Source organism: Culex quinquefasciatus, chromosome 3 (genome assembly GCF_015732765.1).
Source record: "Culex quinquefasciatus strain JHB chromosome 3, VPISU_Cqui_1.0_pri_paternal, whole genome shotgun sequence".
Classification (NCBI taxonomy): Eukaryota; Metazoa; Arthropoda; class Insecta; order Diptera; family Culicidae; genus Culex; species Culex quinquefasciatus.
In genome coordinates, this window is record NC_051863.1 from 201,385,281 (window position 1) to 201,404,668 (window position 19,388).

Sequence of the window (19,388 nt, forward strand, 5' to 3'; positions counted from 1 at the left end):
TGTAGTAAAGTTTCAACCCGTCTGCGACTTGTGCATAACATCCACAGCTTACGTATAAATTTCTAATGTTAAACAGAATAAACTGATTATACTTGCCAATTAAAACAAAAAACGCTTATTCACTACCTTACAATGGAGAATCAGTGTGGCTCGCTTCTTGTACATGTTGCTTGCAAAAATTGACTTGTTGACTTTAAAGTGCAATGAAAAAGCTTTCAGAAGAGAACTATAAATTGTAAGGAATAGTGTTGTTGATTTTCTAGATTACATTTAATTTTAAATATTATAACAAAGAATCTATTGAGTTAAAAGAGGAGGGTGATGGACCAACGAGAATACCTTTCGGGCTTATCAAGTGTGAAGGCGTGGCCAAATGGTTACGCTGCTCGCTTTGTAAGCGGACTCGCAATCCAAAGTTCGTCAGTTCGAATCCTGGGGTGGAAGGTTCCGTGCAGTAAAAAGAGGTTTGGGTGATCTCCCCATTCGAGCCTTTTGGATTCATAGGATTGGGCAGAAACTTGCATTAGAGACCACAAAATACCTGGGGGTCGTTAAAGTGTTGATGGTTTGTTTTTATTTTTTGCACGCATGTGTCAGTTATTTTTTATGCTTGTCATCACGCCTTTCTTCCATTGTCAAACTTTTCCGCCATAATAACAAATTTAAAACTGGTTAACCGGAGAATGTTAACTTTATTTGAACCAAAAACTGGTATAGTTTCTTTTTTTAATGATTCAGAAATTGTATGCTTGTTGCTTAAGCAGCTAGATAGGGGAGCGGCCGTTGCTGACTGGTTACATTGTTCGCATTGTAAGAAAGTTAAGAACATAGAAATTTGAAATGATGAATGATGAGGCGGGGTTCGATTCCCCGTCCTTTGGATTGCTAAGCTAAAATGCTAACCATTAGGCCATGACGACTTGGTGAGCTTGGACTGGAATTAGGAATACTGTTACAGAGAGCGAGTTGGGGTGCTATAACCACGACAAATAGTGTCCAGGGCATTCGTGGAAATACAATGTCCGATCCTAGAGTGTCCCGGAGTACCAAACCAAACCAAACCTCGGAGCGTATGGTGGTGTGTCCCCACGCTTTTTCCTCCCCTGTCGATTCAGATTTGTGTCGTTATTTGAACATTCTGTGCTCAAACTCAACCCACGAATCATGGTTCTGCGACATGACTTTAGGCAGTAGGCCTGGCCGTTTTAACGCTTGTGATGTTTCAATACATTCTAATGCAATGGTGCACTACAAATGTTAATAAATGACAAGAAGAGTGTTAGTCGTAATCTAACCTAAGGCACTCTCTATGATCCCTTCGAAAGATTGGCTGCGCTAGGGTCTGATTAGATTAGATTCTATTAGATTTGTTGCTTAAGCAGCTAGACAAGGAACCATGAGGGGAGCTTGAGTGTCGCTAAAAAAACATTAATTTAATAGAATGCTTAAAAAGTATGAAAATTGTGCAATTGTAAACAATATAGAAGGAATAGTAACAGAAACTAACAAAACAACAAATAAAAGGGATTGTGAAATTATCAAGAAACCAATTGAAACGTCTTATTACTTTAAATATATTTTTATTACTATAAAAAGCATTCAAGTTGTGAATATTTCAGTCGAAACAAATGATTTAATTTTGCTATATTGTTAATTTAATTCAATCTAAAGGCTAACCAATTTCCTGCATCTTAATTTTTATACTTCTATACATTGAAATTGGAAAGCAATACTGTTATTGTCTATAGTTTAAAAATGAAATTAATGCTTACTGAAAATAGTAAGGTTGGATATCAATGATCCCAAATAAATCTGATAAATGAATGTCATAACTATCTATAAACCTAAAATTGCCTAATAGTACGTAAAAGTGATTTATTTTAAAAATTAAATTAATTTTGTATTTATTGAGTCTTGCAATTGATAAGAATTACATAAATATGTATGGCTCAAATATTTATTAAAAATAAGAATCTCTAGTAAAAATGCGGAATTGCATTCGATGCATCGGGATATCCGAATTAAGAATTCGGAAACTATCAGAATCGAATCGAAATTCCACGCGTAGAATTTTCCAGAAATCCCGATACTTCGATAAAAAACATGCCTTATCTATACCAATAATGTAAACTATATTTTACCATTTTGTAGGATAAAAAATGCTTAGTACCAGCTCGGAAGACCGAATTATTAAGTGTTTTTGTATATTTTTTCAAATACTTAGTATTTAGAATGTTGTAACTTTACCTAGCTTCATGCTTAATAGTTTTTTACGTTTTTTAACGTTAAGCTTGCTCCACAGATTACTTGTTCCCTCAATCAGTAAGTACTCATCACACAAATCTACATTATGATGTTGTCTTTGATCTTTGGTTAAACTATCGGTTATGTCTGCCTCTGATTTTGGATTTTTTTCAGACCGGGAATCTCCTGAAACAAATCCACTTTCTGGTCTAGAAAGAGGCTGTGTCTGATTTGTCCATTGCAGCTGATGAAACCAACGCGCTACTTTCGCAGAAGAAGAAAGCTGAAAATAAAGATACAAAAGCATTTAAACATGAACTGTAATTTTATTACCGACCATAAAAGTATGTGAACTTCTGCCACTAAACGAAGATGTGTTTTAAAGATATTTAAGGGTGCTCATCATTCGGATTTTTTTTTGTCTTTTTTCGAAATTGTTGCATTTACGGACTCAAATCTGAAACAATTTGATTGAACAAGCAGTCTTACTTTGTTTATTTCTATTGTAGACAACCTTTCTTGATATCGATAGTTCCCTTAGTTTTAAAGATACTAAAATATTTGAATAAGGCTCTGGCATTGTTGAAATAATTATAAATATGAGTGTGAAACCCTTTAAGTTTTTTTTTCCAGAAAACCTTTCAACCAACACAACTAAAGATTCGATTCAATCTACTTATGTTAGGTAATCTGTTAATGCTTTTCTAGACATCCATACAAATCACTCAAAAAAGAATCGTCTCAATTGGCTGAGGTATGGCTGAGAACCATCGAGTTAAAGTTAACGGTCCAACTAATTAAGAAACTTAGGCGTTCGCCAATGCCAATAGCATATAAGCATTGGTCTTCTTTTCAACTACAAAGACTTCGCCGCCCTGGGCTCCTAATTGTTTAAGTACGGCACGGGGCGAAGGCGTCGGATACCAATATTTACACATCAAATTTTAGAGCGCCCGCCTCGGGATTCATACCAGGAACCTCTGGTACGGTCCGATTGATCCACACGGGCGGAACAAGTTAATAAGCAATTGTGAAAGTATTGGGCTGAAAGTAATAGAAAAATATTACTTTGACCTTCAGAATATTCACATTTTTCTTTTAAACATTAATGATAAATTTATCTTATGGATTGATCAAAGAAATTTAAAGTTTTTTTTTTTTTTTTTGGAAAAGTTACAGTTAAGGTGAAGCCCACAAAACGGTTAAAACAACATGTTAAAAATGCCTGTATGCGGGCAAATCAAGCTTTCTAAAAAAATATATATATAATAGACAAATCATCTAACGAATTCTCGGAGAAAACATGTAATAACTTATTTTGGCATTGATTTGGAATTGTTGGATAGCTTGGTCAGTGATATTAAATAAAACTTCGGTTTTGTGTTGTACTATGCAATTCAAGATATGTTCTAGATGGTTTGAAATAAGTGAAAAACGTTATCTACAACTGTCATTATTCTTCTACTAATCATACTATTTGGTGGTATGTCGTGCCCATTGTGTTCTCTGTACCTGACTCATTATTTGACTACGATTTGGTACTTTTTCACTAGTAGTACGTGTGATAAAACTTGGGGTAGCTGGAAGTCTTCTGGTTATAGTACCACTCTCATCTGTTACTTTCAGAGTCACCAAGCTTGGAATGGAGGATTTCTTTTCCTTCGATTCTTTAGTTGTTGTCATGTTTTTAGTGCTACTTTCAGTACTTGCAGATATTTCTGAGAAGGACGTTGATTTTCGACCCATCATTGTAGGAACGATTAATTGTTCATTGCAAGTTACAGGTACTATAACTTTAACTTTGCCCTCGGCATCCATTGTTGTAAGTGTTCCAACTTGTGATAATGGCTTGATAAACTGAGAACCTTCAGAGTTTGAGTTCTCGTCTTGTTTACTATCTTCGATTGCATGATCGGTTTTAGATTTAGATAATGTATCCGAAATAGCACTCTTTGCTGTATGTTTGGTTTGGTTTAGTAGAACTTCATTTTTTCCTTTATCTTCATTATTTGCTGCTGATTTAACATCTGAAGATAGAATATTGTTATTGAATCCTGCAGCATTTTGATTAGCAAATACAAATCCTTTTGACTGCAGTTGACTGGCATTTGAAGTACATGGCGAGATCGAGGGAAATACCGAGGTATAACTGGGATTGGTCAGTTGATTTAGAATATTTTGATTTAATCTATAGAATTCTTGTGCAGCCAAAGAAGAAACTTGTGTACCCATCATGTTGTTAGAATTTTGTACATTTGAATGCATGTTTTGAAGTTTACTCATTTGAGAATATGTAGAAGAGTTATTCTTGTTGATTGGTTGTTGCATTGCAGCCATTGCCGCCTGATTAGCATTGTTTAGGTGTTGTACAGATGCATAGTGTGAACCTAATCCTCCCATATTAATTATATCTCCTAGTCCTTGGTGATTCTGAAATAAAGAATACTGCAAACAATATTTAGTGAATTATTTGGTTGAACACAATATTGAAGTATTTTTAATCAAGCCTCCATGCATGAACACAAAAAATCAAGCGGTATGATGTACTTACCAATAAAGATACTTTCAACTTGTAACTATTGTTAACTTTTACACACACAAAACTGCACACACTCGTTAGTACACTCATTGCTCGTAATTAAAATTCGTCATTTAGTATTACAAGAATGAAATGCAACAATTCCATAAATCCTTTAAGCTTTAAATCGCACTGTAGCGTTGAACTTTACACAGAAAAAAAATCATGGTAATATTACATCTGGGAAGGGGTACATCTTTTATGTCAGAAAAAAGGTGTAATTTTACCTCTGAAAATGTGTAATTTTACCACTTTTCTGGTGTAATGTCACTTTTTCAGTCTAAATTGAAGTAAAATTACATCATAAAAAAGGGAATATTTAACCTTCCAAAATTTCAGCTTCCAAATTTACATTATTTTTTTCTGTGTACCATACAATATATATTTTTTAACTTTCAGCTTTCTCAACACAATTGTTAATTTGAAAAATTACACTCAAGCTTAATAGTTAATGCTCACAAAATGTCATAATGACAGTAAACATGATAGAAATTTACCTGTGGTGCTAATCCAATTGTCGTTGACATTCCAGGTCGATCAGGTTCATGATAACCACCAAGTGATGCAATGTGTTCCAAAAGTTCTCGATTCTGTTGTAATAGTTGTTGGTTGCGAGCCTGAATGATGAAAAGTAAATAAAACATTTAGTTAATGTGGTTAAACTGACATTTTGAGTGTTATGTACCTGTGATTCAATTCTTGCATTTGTTTCTGTTATCAGCTGTTCTCGTACCAATACCAACTGTGCAACTATCTGTCTGCACTGTATTTGTTGTTGTTCTAATTGTTCTTTGAGTGATACAATTTCATTTGATGATGACAGAGGTATATTTTCAGGCATGAGTTCTTTTTGATGTTCCTGTGAATTGTAAATTCGTGTTAACATTCAACACTTACTAGTTTCAATTAAATCAGAGCGTTAAGAAACTATATTAGTAAATGAGGATCAAACTAAAAAATGCGTAAAGTATGATGCTAACATACTCTAAACAAAGATACAGCGTCCTCAAAACTGAAATGGTCTTTAACTTATTTTTGCCGAAAAATCACGTTTAGACAATTTTTTTACTTATTGAGAAGGTTTTTCAATATAAATGAAACAACAAATTTATTATGAAACAATAGTTTTTGACGAGTTTACTCGTTCCTACTCATCTAGACTCTTACTAAACCCAAATTTGTTGAATGAGTGTGAGCGCTGGTGAGAATGCTTTCTTACTGTCGCCCTTAAATGATATATACTTACTTGCGACGTTGGTTTCGTTTGTGGTAAAATGTCTAAATCCAAATTTGATGATGCATTTATTTGTGGCAAATCCTCTGCATCTGCTGCAATGTCTAAACAAGAACAACAATATGTTTTTATTTGTTTTGTGCGATAGATTGGGTTTAATTGAAGGCTCCATCTATGGAGTGTTAAATGCTTCTTTTCTTTTCTTTTCTTGTTTTCTTGTTTTCCAGCTCTAATTGTAACATCATTGCTGGCTCTCCGCTTTTTATTTTAAATTGCAAACATTAGTAATGAAAGGAGACCTACGCAAATTATATTTTTAAAAATATTTCGGCGGTCAAATAATCGAAAATGTTTGTGTGTTTTTAAATTTACGCAGTTGCAAATATTTTTTCAGTGTTTTTTTCAAAATGAATTATTCTCAGAAAACTGTTGTGGTGTAGAATGCATTTCACAAAACATTTTTCATTGAAGTGTTAAATGCTTAAAGGGAAGTTGCAAGGACATAAGCCATGTCTGATACAAATGATAGATTCCACATAATGCATAAAATGAAACATTAGTTGTTATTATTTTTTGCACCTTGAATAACTTTTAGAGTTTTATTTAAAAGCTACTATAATCATTAGGAATCCCATATCTTATAGGACCCTTTAAAATAAACTAAAGACTTATTCTTTTTAAACGTGTTATCTCTTAGTATTATTTTGTTGTTGTTTATTGTTTATATTCATCTTTTTCATACACAACATACCTTTTTTAAAATCTCCATCGTCACTAACTTTGTCGGAAATTCTATCCTGCTCAGAAAAATCACAGTTAGATGTCTCCGAATTTTCGTCCATGTTGCCCCCACTGTCTTGTATGGATAATTTGTGACATACTTCGAATGCTTGTCCTACTGTGCGAACAATACGCATCGCTTGAGACTAAAAGTAGAATTAGGATAGGATTTCGTTAAAAATAAAATAAAACAATAATTAATTAAAAAAAAGTTATAAAGGCATAAAATAAATGCTTTGTCGTCAGCAACATTTACCTCAAGATCTGAATCAAGGCTTCCACTTCGAGGTCTAAGCATATCAAAATCTAAGTAATCATTGGCATCAATTTTTTTTGAAGTTTTTCGACTACGTGGGAGTGTTTCACATTTATTTCTATTGTCGTAAGTTGGTTCTTGAAAACAAATTTTTTTAGAGCACCTTCTGTCAACGGGCTCATTTTCAATCTGGGGATCTTTTGTACTACGACTTTCGCTTGCTTCCCCATATTTGTTTGTATCAAGTTTAGAATTACTATTCCTACAATCCACTGAATAACCTCTTGCTAAAGTAAGCCTTGCACTCGGTCTTTGACTATTTCTCGAATTATCCTCTGTGTTGACTGTTGTTCGTTGAAATTTAGTATTGGCTTTTGAAGAATATGATTCCGTGTTTACTTGAGAAACCATGGCATTGTTTGATAATGGGAGATTGGATTTTTCATCTTTGGATACTTTCCTAATAGGTATCGGAGTTACATCTTGTACTTTCCACGAATCTCTGCCTGTAGAGGACTTTACTGGAACACACTTTTGTTTTTCTCTAGCGTGATGGTCTCCTAACGTTTTGTTTTTTGATGGCCGATGATTGTCCTTATAATACAGGATATCATTTTCTTCATTGAACAAAATATGTTTTACTGAAGATGGACTCGACAAATTCGAAATTTTTCGATTAGATTTTGAGGCTTGTTCTTGCTGTTCATTATACATGAACTCAACATTTTGTGCATATTTTTCATTGTATGATTTCGGCCTGCATTCATAATATTTTTCATTGCCCTGAACGCTTTCTCGGGATGCATACTGTATTCCATCTTCCATAGAACGACTGAACTCACTTTCATATTTGAAATCATCGGAAGATTCTACAAACTCAGATGAATATTTACTTTTCTGAGTTTGATGGCGAATTACACTGTTATCATTGATTAATTTCTTTTTAACAGTACCAGTCACTGGTGTTTTTCCTTTGGCAGAAATATTGCCAGTATGAGATTTTTTATTATCCTCATCTTCGACATCTTCTTCATGAACGTCACTAAGTTGGGATTGTTGAGTTTTGATTTTTTCCCGTTTTGTATTCTTTGAATTATCTTTAGCTTTACTTTTGACCAAGGAAAAAGTCTAAGGAACTTTTATCTTTGGGTGTTTTGGGACTCCGAGGAGGCGTAACAAAATGTTGTTCGGGGCTTTCCAAAAACAAATCTCCTGTACCAGTTCTTTGCTGATGTTCTTGGCATTGATTGGGTATTGATGAACTCCCACCGACATTTTTTCCTACTTTCAGAACATCACCCAAGCTGCTAAGTGTAGAACGAGCTTTTCCCATGACATCGTTCTGTAGTTGACGAAGTGTCGATTCATTTTTACGCTTACTACTTGGAGATTTCGGGGGATCGCCGCTTTCAAGTTGCATTTCTTCTGTTTTTTGCTTTATCATTTTTCAATTATTCACTTATATTACAAAGGATTTTAAATTATTTATCGTTGAGGGACCACACTTGCACTCCATTTGTTATATTTCGTTGTGTTGCATCGTATCGCCTTTATTGTCTTGAGTATAATTATATTTCATCATAAACGCTGCCATTTTCGTATCATTTTAGCGGCAAAATCAAAATAGAGTATATATTTAGAATACGATGCAACCCTGTGAAAATGGTAATTGCCCTTTATTAATCTCCGAATTATTTTTAACAGCAATAATCGATTGAAGTTATAGCATTTTTCTTCCACATAATTAGAACAATTAGTTTCCACAGTTCACTGATCACTTTTTCTTAATGTTAACTACAATTTAAACAACATTATAAAAACGCTCTCTGTTCACAGTGCTCATTTATTATATTTTTCCTTCACTTCGGCTTGTCCTTGTTATTTTTAGAGCAAGCTTAATTTTTTATCACTCTAGAATTCCACAATGTCACATGGTTGTCTCTTCACGTTTGTTTCCTTTTTAAGAATATATGATGATTTTTCTTCGCCATTAAAAAATTCTGTTGATGATGTTACATAATTATAAATTTATTATTGCTACGCAAAAAAAAAATCCACACTCTCTGTTTAAACTCAAACGTAAAACGCGATTATTTTTTTTTATTTTTTCCATTCTTTTTCATCATTTATTTGCAATTAAGAACAATACATTGTTTTGATTACTTATCAGAGGATCAACAACTATCTCAGATGTTTAAACAAGGTTTGGAATAACACAAAAAATAAATAGACAAAAATCAGTATGTCTTTTTTCCACAATAAACCTTACTGGCTTAAAAGTCGGTACGCACTAACTATGTGCTGACCACATTGAGGAAAATCTCTGCCTCTGCTTTATGAATTTTGGTATAATTTTAAAATTCTGCTTCATAAACCTCTGTATACAAACGCGCGCGTTTTTTTTTCTCTTTGCTCTAATGTGTTGGTGTGCTCAGATTGACTCTCTGTGTAAGCAAATATTTCTGTACATGCGAGAGGTTGAAAGAGAATATAATTAAAAAAAAAAATCGAATACTCCCGCTTGAGCGGCTGCACTGGCAAGATAGGCTACACAGCTTAGAGTCTATAAGTGAGACAGTATATGTTGATCCACAAATTGATGCCATCGTGTTCTCTTGTGCTAGATGAAAATTTCTTTTGAAAACTATGAATGAGCTTCCTTCATATGGAACAAAATCATTTTTCACAATATAATTTTTATTGGATCCGAAAATTCTACATTGTTTATGAATGAAAGCTTACAATCTTTTATGTTTTTTTCAAAGATGGTAATTTTTACAGTACAGTCCTAATATAATATACATTTTCAACCAATTAAATTTGTTAGCTTTTAAAGATATAGGGTAGGGTAGTTATCAATGAGACACTTTTGGTTTTCAACTTTTAAGGATTTTTCTAATTTTTTCATCAGCATGTTCTAATGAGCTTTTTGTTGCATTTTCTTTTTTTTAGTGTGTTCTAACATTGACTAAAATATGAGATCGATCCGACATCTACAGCCAGATATATTCAACTGTCTCATTGTAGACGCACTTGGCAGGAACAATGAGACAGCTGGGGAACAATGAGACACTCTACGAAAATCATTTTTTTTTCTAGTAAAACATCATGTTTTTGTATTGTTCCTGTGCAGGTGACTTGCCTTGAACATTTTATTGCAATTTTGCCAACATGAAGCTTTACTTAACAAAAGTTATACTAAAAAGTATTTAAATTTTGTAAAATCCATATATTTATACCAAATAACTTTGTATGTTTGGTTAAATGAAGTTAAAACTCTATAAATATGCCAAAAATCACTTCCAATTCATGTTTTGAAAGATTTACATGGATTTTGAAATGTTTAATGAAGAAAAATCAAAGTGTCTCATTGTTACCCATGGGCTAAAATGATTGGGGAACAATGAGACAGCCCTGGATTCTGGGTATATTCTAAATTTTGGTCAATCCTAATGAAAAGACATTGTAGCCCAACTCAATCACTATGGAACGTCGAAATAAATTTGAAGAAATATTAGTTTTGGTGTAAATGGCAGCCAACGAGCGAAAAGGTATTTTTTGTCCATAATTTACTTTTGCACCTCAGAATCAAACATTTATGAATAACTTTTCAAGGGAGCGTCCGTAACCAAAGCCACTATTATAGCAGACGTGTATCCAGTAGATACACCTTTCCCCCAAATATGAGCCTGATTGGTTGAAACTACGACTTGTGAGAGCCATTTTATCATTGTTCCCCGTGTCTCATTGATGACTACTCTACCCTACGGCAGATCATTAAACTCAACATTGCTAGACGACAAAGCATTAACTTGGTTATGTTTTAAGCGAATAACACTCGATGCTTGTGCTTTCTTGTACTATTTGTATGATGAACTCAGCCAACTTAGTAAAAGAAAGCACACAAACCCAAAATAAATTAATTTTGGTTGTGATAAAACAATGTATACACAATTATTAGTTTTTATTTACCTTTTTATTGGTTTTAAAAACACAACATTTGAAAACATCACTGCTCCCGTCTCTAGCAATGTAACTAAATATTTTCAAATCATTGCTATCATGAGAAACATAAAAAATCCTATAAATCGGATGACTCAGGATTTCTAATTCAGAATTCTCATTCCATTGCCGTTTTTCTATAATGAATTGAAATAAATATTTAAAATCGATCCTATACTGCCTATAATTGAAGATTCGGCTATTATGCCAAATCAAGTATTCCGGGAAAAACGCGTGTTTGTGTTCGTCACAAAGTCTTCGCCACGGCAATTTCAAAGGGGAGTGGAATATTTAACATTTTTAGTGAAATTCAAGTTTTGGAGGGTGCGATGGAACATTCTACCTCCTGAAGCAAAAATCTCGATTTTGCCAAAAGTGCATAATAGCCGTTTTTTCAATGATGGGCAGTATACTACTCCTTTGTACTCTGTAGATAGTGTTCACAGCTAACAACAGCTTTGCTTCAATCATGTTGAACTCACCTTTCTTTTTTTTCTTTTTAAGCAAACTCTAACGCCATCAACCGATACATGGAAAGCTATTTTCTTTTTTTTATCATTTTGCACTTTGCATTCGTACTGTATGAAAAATTTAAAATATATATATAAATATATATAATTTAAGATATCATGGGTTTTGTCAACTCACTCGTATCCTTCGCATCGCTTGAACAATCTCCGATCTGCTATTTGGACGTGATACAATCTGCCAACCAATCAGCTAAAAATTACAAAAAATAAAGAAGATAAAAAATTTATGGCTTTGTAATTCATAATATGATGTGATGTATAAAACAAGTGCATAATAGAAGAAAGGATAGTGAGGCGGAGTTCAAATGTGAAAACGTGGCCACTAGCGATCAATTCACAAGTTGCAAGCGAAAACGAGTAGCCCAATCCAAATAAATCTTAAAAATATATGCCTACGAGGACATAAATTGCAAAAATGGCTAACACGCTCAAAAATAGCCCTGACTAGAAATGGTCTTTCCCAATACAAAATCGTATGAAAAATGTATTAAATATACTACTACTTCTACTTGGGATGCTCGAGTTTTGTCCGATCGAGCTCATATTCAGGATTTAGGCTTATTACAGCCAAACGATTCAGCCATATAGTGAACGGCAAAAAGTCAAATTTGAACCACTCTTTTACGCAAACAATTTCTGTAAGATTTTTTTTTAAGTTTTGCCTACTCTTGTCTTCTATTTAATATTTACAAGTAATAATGCTTTCGATTGAATTACGATGAACACACAGCTGAAAGGAACTCCAAAACTCTGTTATATTCCTTAATAAACTCAATGTAACTTGATTATTGACAAATAAAGCCGAATTGAATTGAAATTTTTACGCTAACAACCCCAGCAACGAGGCCGACGGCAGTCTCTGCAGAGCTCTGCAGTTGCAGCAGGTGTTGCAATTTAAGGGGAGAGGCTATCCAGATTTTTTAGCGAAGATGGCGTTCGAATTGTGAACGCCCGAAATGTCAAAGTCATGCAGTGGTACCATCATTACCAAAAAAGTGTGCCATGGCATGACAGCCACATTTTTTTTCTAATGTTGGTGCTACGTCATCTTCGCTTAAAAACCTGGATACATTCTGTACAAATGTGAAAAATTGATGAATCTCTTGCTTCGGCATTTTTTTCTTCGAACACAAACTATAATCTCATAAGGTTTTTCGAGAATCTTTAATTGGTTAAGGCACCCGGAAACAGCTAGTTCAGGGTAGACCAAAGTATGACGCGCGACCCATCTTGAGTGATCATATAATATGGCCCTTTGAGAAATCTGTAAAACAATTGGTTATTCTTAAAAAATTAGGTTGTTTTTAAAGAGATTTTTGTTAAATATAAATATTATTACTTATCAAAATTTGATTTCTATTGTTCGAATGAAATATTTTGTGGTTTGGTTGAGCGTTTCAGCAGAATGCTAATATGACTAAAGTAGAAAACTTTAAGATAACAGTTAGTCTGCGATTAGCAGAGCAGCGAGTCAGACGTGCGTCTCTCACACGCCAAAAAAAGTGCTAAAAAGTGCAAAAAATGCCTCACGACAAGAAAAAGAGGCGTTCCTCACCAGCAGGATCGGTAGATTTAAAGAAGTCAAAAAATGCCGAAGCGCTACCTGCAAAGCCAGGCAGTTAGAGCAAGGACGCTCGAAAATTCTTCTGGAAATCAGTTTGCTACCCTCCCTGAGGACGTGAGCGAGAAGGAAGAATTTGAACGATTAATTAATTAATTAAATATGTCTTTATTGAACTTTCTTATAATAATTACATTTATTTTACATGCTAAGTGGTATGGCCTAATGCTCTTCATCTTTATTGTATTTTTCGTTTTATTATTAACTGATCACATTTATTTTATTTACTTCAAATTGTTTTACATTATTGCATTGAATCGAATACATTTGGGTAAAAAAAAGAAAAAAAAACACTTTAACAACTAATCTTAACTTAAAACTAAAAAAAAAATTAAAAATTCATTGAAATATTCAAAATCACTAGAACGAGTAAACTACGAACTGTATTTTAAGATAAATCCTCCAAGCGTTCTTACTTGTTCCGCACGAGTTTTGCAACCACGCAGTGTTGTTGTCATCTCGATGAAAATGTTCAGAAGTTCTTGTGGTGAAAACAGGTCACTGCTGCCTTCATCCGTTGATGCTGGTTGGTTTTCCCTCGGTTGCTGACTGAAGCCTGGAGGTGTTGTATTCTCTGCAACTTTTTGCCGCTGATTCAACGGCAATGGCTGCAGATTTGGAACCACTCGAACAGATCCTGCTCCAGGTGACGCCAAAGCAGGAAAATCCACGTCCGTGAAAGTTGGTGGTGTTTTGCGACGATTCGGTTGGTGCCTCGTCGTCGCTTGCTGCCGAATTTTTACAAACTCAGCACGTTTTGGGCAGCTCCGATTCTTGGTAGAATGGTCGCCGCCTCAATTGAAGCATTTCGCTCCGATGTTCTCGTTGATTGTTTCGCAAGCTTGAGTTTTGTGCTCACCTCCGCAGGTTGCACAACGACTCTTGATGAAACAGTTCCTTCCACCATGTCCAAACTGCAAGCAGTTCGAACACTGCGTCACGTCACGGTGCACTGGACGATAACGTTCCCAAGTCACGATGATGTTGAAAATTGCCCGAACTGCTTTCAGCTCAGACGGCGATGTCGATCCTTTCTCGAGGTGAACCAGGTACAGTTGATCACGATACTTGATGTCCTTGTTGTGTCTCGCCATCTTGAAGACTTCGATCACGTTCAACTTAAGAGTTTTGAGCTCCTCTTTCAGCACACTCACATCCATGTCGTACAGGCCTCGGAGGACCTGTTTCATGGGGCGTTTACCTGGATCGTCATGGCTGTAGTATTCGATCTTTGTGTTGTTCAGGAAATCCCGAACGTAGTTGTAATCCTTTCTGGTAGGTAACAGAATTTTGAGTCCATCAGCACACAAGCGAATGGAAGCTCGTAAAGCACCAGATTTGATAAACCCGGTCAGCCACATTCGCACCGAATCCGATGACGATGTTTTCACAAAAATGGGTGGCAACTTTTCCCGTCGTTCAAATTCTTCCTTCTCGCTCACGTCCACAGGAGGGTAGCAAACTGGTTTCCAGACGAATTTTGAGCGTCCTTGCTCAAACTGCCTGGCATTACAGGTAGCGCTTCGGCATTCTTTAGCTTCTTCAAATCTGCCGATCCTGCTGGTGAGGACCGCCTCTTTTCTTGCCGTGAGGCATTTTTGCACTTTTTAAGCACTTTTCAGGAGCTAAAATCCAGGAGTACCTCACTGAATGATGGTCCACAAGGGAATGAGAATTTGAACGACGGGAAAAGGTGCCACCCATTTTTGTGAAAACATCGTCATCGGATTCGGTGCGAAAGTGGTTGAACGGGTTTATCAAATCTGGTGCTTTACGAGCTTCCATTCGCTTGTGTGCTGATGGACTCAAGATTCTCCTACCTGGTAGAAAAGATTACAACTACGTTCGGGATTTATTGAACAACACAAAGATTGAATACTACCGCCTTGACGATCCAGGTAAACGTCCCATGAAACAGGTCCTCCGTGGCCTGTACGACATGGATGTGAGTGTGCTGAAAGAAGAGCTCAAAACTCTTAAGTTGAACGTGAGTGATCGAAGTCTTCAAGATGACGAGACACAACAAGGACATCAAGTTTCGTGATCAACTGTACCTGGTTCATTTCGATAAAGGATCAACGACGCCGTCTGAGCTGAAGGCAGTTCGGGCAATTTTCAACATCATCGTGACATGGGAACGTTTGCTTCCAGTGCATCGTGACGTGATGCAATGTCCGAACTGCTGCAGTTTGGACATGGTAGAAGGAACTGTTTCATCAAAAGTCGTTTTGCAACCTGCGGAGGTGAGCACAAAACTCAAGCTTGAAACCAGGGTTACCAGGACTGAATAAAAACAATCTGGCAAAAAATCGGTCAAAAACCTGGCAAGCCACTTTTCTCAAAGTAATAAGAAAAATTGTGTTCAAAAAATGGTGTATTTTCACATTTTATACAATATAGCTTCATAAAATAAGCAACATACATAAATTTAACAAATTTTGGAAGAAATAAAAATATTTTTTCAATTTGCCACTCAAAATCTGGCAATGCCAGATTTATCTGGCAACCTGGCAACGCTGCTTGCAACACAATCAACGAGAACTTCGAAGCCAAATGCTTCAATTGCGGTGGCGACCATTCGACCAAGAATCAAAGCTATTCAAAACGTGCTGAGTTTGTAAAAAATCGACGAGACACCAACCAAATCGTCGTAAGACACCATCTGCTGACGTAGATTTTCCTGCTTTGGCGTCACCAGGAGCGCAATCTGCTCGAGTGGTTCCAAATCTGCAGCTATTGCCGTTGAATCAGCGGCAAAAGTTGCAGAGAATACAACACCTCCAGGCTTCAGTCAGTAACCGAGGGAATGCCAACCAGCATCAACAGATGAAGGCAGGAGTGACCTGTTTTCCTCACAAGAACTTCTGAACATTTTCATCGAGATGACAACAACACTGCGTGTTTGCAAAACTCTTGCAGAAAAAGTAAGAACGCTTGGAGGATTTATCTTAAAATACAGTTCGTAGTTTACTCGTTCTAATGATTTTGAATAATTCAAAGATTTTTTTTTGTTTTAAGCAGTCATGCTTTTGAACGGGTTCTCCGTTTGTTCAAGTTCACACAGCAACACGAAAAATAACAGCTCTGAGAACGAACGCTCGTCTCTAAGAAACGTTCGTTCAGTAGGCCTTTTTGAAACGAACGGAGAACCCAGTTCAGAACTTCAACGTTTACCTTTGATAAGACCTCAGTAGACTAGCTAAATTTCATTGACTTTTAATCACCCGTTTACATGTCAGTACTGCTAGCTTAGTGGTAACAATTAGGTTTAGCAATCAGAGGTTTTTGCCTGAACTAGAAAAGCATAGATTTTTTTTAATCACGGTGGCAATAAGTTTTCGTCTCCATTTTATTGGGGTGCTTTTTTGTTTTTAACCGTTTAATTTAGTCTCCCTAGCCTCCCAGCTGGAGTGTCCCTTGATTTGTATAAAATGTAATTTCAGTCGTCGTCAAAAAGTTGGTACCCACCACACAAAAAAAATATTTCCAAAAATTGAGATTATAACTCACTTCCTTTGAATACTGTTCTTGCATGCTACCACCGAGCTAACTAACCCAGTCAACCTTGAAACATTCATAGCAGTTACACACCAGGAATGAAATATTTATTATTTCTAAGAGGAAAACCTTTTCAAGCATTAGTTGTAAAGTTAGTGTCCGCTAATTATTTAACATTTACAGTTGACCCTAAGAAGGAAATAATCAACTTAAAGTTTTTGTTTTGTGTTTTTATTTATCATATTGCAAAAATACGATATTGTATTTATTGAAAATTATATATTAGTTTTTTTTTACCTTCAAAAAATCTAATAACAAGTTCAACAACAAGTTTGTGCAACTTTTGAAAAATCATTCAAATTTTAAACTGCAATTTTGAGTCCCAAAAAGGCTCAAGAAACGATTTTCTATTTGTAGATTGAGGGAAAAAATCAAAATGAAGAAATAGTTCCTCAACATAATGAGGTTACTTAAATTTACGTTTCATTGGATTAGTATGAATTAATTGTATTCGAATTCATTAAAAAGAAACGTTGTTTTACTTATCTTTATAAGTTATTGACACTATTGGCTGGTTAAAAAAATCCCGGGTCCCGGGAATTCCCGGGAAATGGCAAAACTCAACTCTCGATTCCCGGGAAATTGAAAATCTCGAGAGTCGTCACCCTCTAATTACCACCAATGAATTGTATTGAGCTAATTCTATGATTTTAAGCTTGAAAAACATGCACATAAAATGAAAACATAGATTTTAATACTGTTTTAAAAATTTCCCGGGATTCCCAGGATTTCGAAAATATTTTTTCCCGTTTCCCGGGAAATTCAAAACCCTGGAAAATTGGACGCCCTACCCAAAGTAATGCATTTTACGTAGAAATTGAGAAAAACCTCAGTTTTCAAGCTGCAATATCTCGAGAGCCACAAACCTTAGACGGTTGATATTTGACTCATTTCAAAGACACAAGTATGTAGAATCGATAGTAGTCTGCCTGTTTAATAAGTGCATAGTTGCAGATAAATTAAAATTTGACGACAAAAAAGTGGTGTTCTGAAGTAACCATGGGCATTAGAGAGTTAAGTAACAAGTTTTCATTTACGCAACATACACTGAAATAGGAAGCTTTTTTCACCTTATTGGAATGTATTAAAGAAGGACAATCTATTTTTTTATAAAAATAACATTAGAAAATATAAAAAAATATACGTTACATTCATTACTTAGAGACGTATCTTACAAAAAACAAAACCGTGAAAATTATTATAAAACTTACCCTTGCTTGAAAACTTATTCCATTTCCATAGAATGCTTGTTCCGGATAAAGCGGTACACGAATGTCTTGGTCATCCTTAACGAGATCGTAAGGTTGAGAAGGCATTTTGCTCGTTTCTAGTTGACACCTTTTTGGTTGTTTTTCCCACTTATCGTTTTTAATAGCACAGATCTATGTATTCACAGAATAATTCTTCCGCGCGTTTGTTTACATAATTTAACCTGAAACCTGAACAAATCGTAGATCTTAAATGCAGAGATTTCCTGTACTTTTTCTAGCAGTCAAAGTTCATTTTCTTTGCGCAGCCTAGCAAGCACGCTGTAACATAGAATGCCGAAACGGGAACGGAAAAAGGTACCTAGCATCTTGGCAAGAGCAGAGATACTCCAATGAAATAAACGAAACGAGAGTTGGACCATCTCACTACGAAAGTATCTCAACACTATTTCCTTTTACATTCCCTTGATCATTGTTCAGAACATTCAGCATCGTCATGCTGGGTCATACCTTCATTTAACCAGTTCATCACACACGTAGACCAGGTGTAGAAAGCAAAGTGGAAAAGGAAAAAGCTATGCTCTCATGTCTTATTCGTTTCTCTTCTACGTTCCTTTTTGAGGCAGAAAACTGGACAAACCGGTTCTCAAACCCACGACTGTTTGTTGAGATAAAAAGCATAACAAGAAGTAGAACTTAATACTTTATCTTTGTTGTCATATGCAGCCGCTTACACAAAGGGAAAACATATGAATTTGTGTATCTGTGTGTTAGTACGTTCCATTCATTAGAATCTGTCTTGGTCACAACACTATTACTTATATAAAAAGGAAGATATGCAGTATCTCTTTAAAACTACTATTTGAATAGTACATTCAATTCTTCACATCTTAAAAAAACCTGCTTTGAAATTTCTAGGGTAACTGTTCGAAGTGACGCATCAACCTAACACGTCTAAATTTGATTCATGGTTTATACGTCCCTACATCAATAAGTATTCGTACAGCAATATGCATACTGACCAACAGCCTTCCGCATATGTAAAATCTTCCAAATTCAATAAAATAACGAGTTATATTTAGTTCTCCATTTGTAGATATTACTTTATACATGAACTTAACTATAAAATATAAGCATGTAAATTTCTAAACATTTATCACCAGGTATTATTTAATAGAAATTATTGTTCCGCGTGTGTCCGGAAAGACATGTCTCTCCATGATAGACTTTACAGCATTGCGTTTTTTCTTCACTGACCATGCAAGATATAAAATCTATTTTTGAATCATGCGATGGATATTTAAAAAAAACTGATGCAAAAGACGAGTGGAAAATATGGGTTCAAGATTTTTAAATTAAGTACACAGCATCTCACTG

The 19,388-nt window shown here is 35.2% G+C and overlaps 1 protein-coding gene across 2 annotated transcripts; it reads right to left on the bottom strand.

Annotated features, from left to right (window-relative positions):
• Window positions 1-1,563: 1,563 nt before the first annotated feature.
• Window positions 1,564-19,131, bottom strand: LOC6032781 (capon-like protein). Of its 2 annotated transcripts, XM_038261159.1 has the most exons (9): window positions 18,015-19,131; window positions 11,743-11,814; window positions 11,573-11,672; window positions 11,065-11,231; window positions 6,808-6,982; window positions 6,069-6,160; window positions 5,508-5,681; window positions 5,320-5,439; window positions 1,564-2,527 (listed from the first exon to the last, which is right to left on the bottom strand). In XM_038261159.1, the coding sequence occupies exons 1-9, from the start codon at window positions 18,117-18,119 to the stop codon at window positions 2,228-2,230; spliced, it is 1,305 nt and encodes a 434-aa protein (XP_038117087.1). In that variant the 5' UTR covers window positions 18,120-19,131; the 3' UTR covers window positions 1,564-2,227. The 2 variants fall into 2 exon arrangements, with proteins under 2 accessions (XP_038117087.1, XP_038117086.1); XM_038261158.1 differs by lacking the exons at window positions 1,564-2,527; window positions 11,065-11,231; window positions 11,573-11,672; window positions 11,743-11,814; window positions 18,015-19,131 and adding exons at window positions 3,626-4,689; window positions 7,093-8,340.
• Between the last annotated feature and the right edge of the window lie 257 nt (window positions 19,132-19,388).

Bases quoted from the DNA above. Each gene is read 5' to 3' on its own strand.
- LOC6032781 (XM_038261158.1), bottom strand. From the start codon at position 7,917: ATGGAAGATGGAATACAGTATGCATCCCGAGAAAGCGTTCAGGGCAAT. The intron at 5,440-5,507 runs GTACATAACACT...TTCATCATTCAG, and splicing joins ATGCAAGAATTGAATCACAG to GCTCGCAACCAACAACTATT. The intron at 4,690-5,319 runs GTAAATTTCTAT...TATTGTTTGCAG, and splicing joins CAATTGGATTAGCACCACAG to TATTCTTTATTTCAGAATCA.